General features: G+C 39.2%; 1 protein-coding gene across 1 annotated transcript in view; it reads left to right on the forward strand.

Annotated features, from left to right (window-relative positions):
* LOC104498053 overlaps positions 1-2,836 on the forward strand; it is a 47,388-nt gene extending 44,552 nt beyond the window's left edge. The window contains exons 8-11 of the mRNA XM_010141376.1: positions 425-533; positions 638-747; positions 1,531-1,544; positions 2,729-2,836. Coding sequence (XP_010139678.1) covers positions 425-533; positions 638-747; positions 1,531-1,544; positions 2,729-2,836 — 341 coding nt within the window. The remainder of the gene's footprint in view (positions 1-424; positions 534-637; positions 748-1,530; positions 1,545-2,728) is intronic.
* Positions 2,837-3,548: the final 712 nt, after the last annotated feature.

The following is a 3,548-nucleotide window of genomic DNA, read 5'->3' on the forward strand; positions in this document are numbered from 1 at the left end:
TGTTGTCCTCCCCTTTAAAAACTAAGGAGGTCTTCCCAGTAAAGCCTCCTTTCTTCAGAAATAAGCACCACTTCCAGGTAACAATGCCCCCTTTCTTAGTGCGACTGAAACCTGCCTCTGTCAAAGCCAGCTTGTTTTACTAGATTATGTGATGATGCTGCTGCTGCTACAGGATTTGCCAGGCGTTGCTTCTTGACCATCCTGTAATCCCTAGTAGTTTGTTTCTAATCCTTAACTAAACAAACTGGGCTTAACTGAACAAACACTCCTAACAGGCAGATAATTTTATTGTCTCCAAAGACAATAAAACTAAATATCCTTAAGATACTTTAGCAACTGGGGAGACCTGAGAGAACAAGTGAGGAAACTGGGAGGATCAGAGCCTCTACCATGCTTTGTAACCTCTTGTAATATTGTCTTGCAGGTAAAAAACTGAACAGACACTGCTGCCAAAACGGAGGGACCTGTATCCTAGGAGCTTTCTGTGCCTGCCTAAAGCATTTCACTGGCAGATACTGTGAACATGATGAGCGGCAAAGGTAAAAACCAGACCAAACCCAGAGATAATGAGCAAGCTGCTCTGGGTGGTAATTTTCTGCGACACTGACATACTAAAAGTCTCGCTTGTCCTTGACAGCAACTGCGGCAGCATTACTCACGGCACCTGGGTGCTGAAGGGCTGTTGGCTGTGTCGGTGTGGCTATGGAACTCTGAACTGTCTCTCAGAAATAATGCACGATAACTGTGGTAAGGAGTATCATCAAATCAGCCACTTTTATCTAGGGCATAACAGAAATGCCTTCTGCAAAGGTGGGGTACTCAGAGGATGTTGTAAGTGCTGTGTTCTATTTAGACTTCTGCAGTGGCCTGCTTTGCTTCAGAGAATGCAGTAGTGACACCGTAAATAATACTGCTGTTGCCTCTACAGTAGTACATCACATAAAACACTTTCAGTTCTTTATAACACCGTACAGCAGAAAACTTTCCCCTGTTTTAACTGAAAAGTACAGGGATTAAATATTTCTCTGTGCTGCAAAAGCTGTGCATGTCTATGAATTACGGCTTAACCAGGACAATTTGTACAACTAAACCACATCCAAGCATACAAAAATCTTTCTTACACAAAGAAAGAAAAAAAACCCAGTAGCATAAACTGGTGTGGTAGAAGTAGAAACAGTATCACACTAGAGAAACGAGTACTGAAATCTCGGGTATTCTTGCATAAGCTACTTAACACATAAATTGCAGAAAACCAGCCTGAACCTTAAGATCTGTATCTTAATCTTCAAAATATTCTTCTGCAGAATTCTGAGACTAAGCACACTCTACAAAAGATGTGTAGCTGTAGTCCTGATCAGTGTAAAGTAGTAACATCCAGTCTCCTCCAAAGCACTATATTACTTTAAGCCAATACTTCATACATCGGACTGTGAAAACCCCTGCATAAATGTTTGAATATTTTTGCAAACAAGGTATCAGCTAGCATAAAAACTTGATGGATTGCTTTATAGGTACCTATTCCCCATAGAGAATTGGCTACCGAGGTCCAGACTATTTTCAATACTCTGAGATGACTAATTAGATTTTAATATTATTTTCTCTCTGGTGGAAAAGCTAGGGCAAAATATTCTTGCTCTGCTCCATCCATGCTGTCTCAATCCCACCCTGTACTTCCTTTCAGCTGTGCCAACACCGCTAGTTAACAGGGTAAGAAAACAACAGACCTAAATAGCTTCAAGATTCATTTGCACCACAAGGAACTACCAGTTTCTTTTTTACTGACCAGATTCCTATCTGAGTAGCATTACATTAAGGCTGTGACTCCTGAGTTATACCACCAACTCAGAAGTAAACACGGATTTCAAAACTTCAGCCTCTTAGGTCCCCAGGATATTCCCTACCGTGTGTGATACATCCACAAGCCCAACGAAGAGAAATGCAAAATGTGACATTCCTGTCTTTGCAACCATAGGCCAAAAAAACCCAAAACAAAACAAAAAACCCCACAAACCCACCAGAACCAAAAACCCGTCTCAAAAACTACTTTTGCCTTGAAGTTTTCTGTAATGACTAATTAGGTGTGATGCACAACTTGCTCTTAAAGTCTTCTGAAGAGTTAAATGCTCAAGTTCCCTGGAGTCTTCACCTTTTGAATCAGCCTATTGTTTCCCCTTTACAGGAGCAAAAGACCTAACTGGCCTCACCATGCTCAGTAAAAGCAGTCTGCTGCTTACTGCTCTTGAGCTCAGCTTAACAAAGGCGATAAAAGTGGCAATGGAGAAACAACTGCTCATCCTCTGAGCAGGGAATCAGTGGCTTTCACATGCATGAGGGTACAGCTTTCTGCTTGTGCTAATAAACGAAGCCCTTTTTCGAGAAAGAAAGGGTTAAAAGGCTACATGCAGACTTGAGTGCATACCTCTTGTGAAGATCTTGCTCTTGCTTTTGCTTGGTATTTACTTTTGATTATTCTGAGATTAATGCCTGCAAGAACTGATAAGTGCTATCAGTTGCTCCTCAAATGATCATTGATGGGACATCTATTCACATCTCTTCCCTGAGAATAGGCTCTTTGATTGGCTTTAACAGCTGATACCTTTAACTTAAGTACCTGTGAGATGTCTGAGGATTTTCAAAGTATGTTGAAAATCCTTATGTTTTTAAATTTACATATTTTACTTATTAACCGTTTTATTTTCTTATGTCTTTAGCATTGAACTCAAAAAAGGAGGAAATTACCAGACTATATTCGAATGGTCTAAGATTACAGCAAACAGTGTTTGTACTCGCCTGCCTGCTCACCGTCTTCCTGGAGCTCTGCTGCTGGCAGTTGTGAAACTGGACAAAGGGAAATATCTTAGGGTTGATTCAACCCTTGTCATGGGTCATACAACTTTTTTCTTCCATGAGCTGTAGAAGACACTTATATCTACGTGTTGGAGGCAAATTTCGAATGGTCTAAGATTACAGCAAACAGTGTTTGTACTCGCCTGCCTGCTCACCGTCTTCCTGGAGCTCTGCTGCTGGCAGTTGTGAAACTGGACAAAGGGAAATATCTTAGGGTTGATTCAACCCTTGTCATGGGTCATACAACTTTTTTCTTCCATGAGCTGTAGAAGACACTTATATCTACGTGTTGGAGGCAAATTAAGATGTGTTAGTTAATGCTTAAATGCTTGGATTATTATAAATTCAGATTCTATTAATGTGAAGTATTTATTATTATTTTATTATTACTATTAATGTCTGGTTCTAACAATTCTTTAGTTCTAAAATACTTTTCTTCCAGTGGAAGCAAAAAAAAAAAAAAACCAAAGTTCTATGCCTTAAGTTTTGTAAATTATAATCATTTCATTTGTACACAGTACAACTATTTTAACAAATAAACATGATTTCATTTTTGAAGAGCTTTTATGTTTGGCTTTATTTAAAATTGAAACTTTTTACCTACTAGTTCTCTTTATATTGTATCATGTAAAAAATGGTAAGAAAAGGTCAGGGTAGAATGAACAATCTGAAATTTGAAGATATAAGGGGAGTTTTAAAGG

The sequence above is a fragment of the Buceros rhinoceros genome, unplaced genomic scaffold (genome assembly GCF_000710305.1).
Source record: "Buceros rhinoceros silvestris isolate BGI_N320 unplaced genomic scaffold, ASM71030v1 scaffold1138, whole genome shotgun sequence".
Classification (NCBI taxonomy): Eukaryota; Metazoa; Chordata; class Aves; order Bucerotiformes; family Bucerotidae; genus Buceros; species Buceros rhinoceros.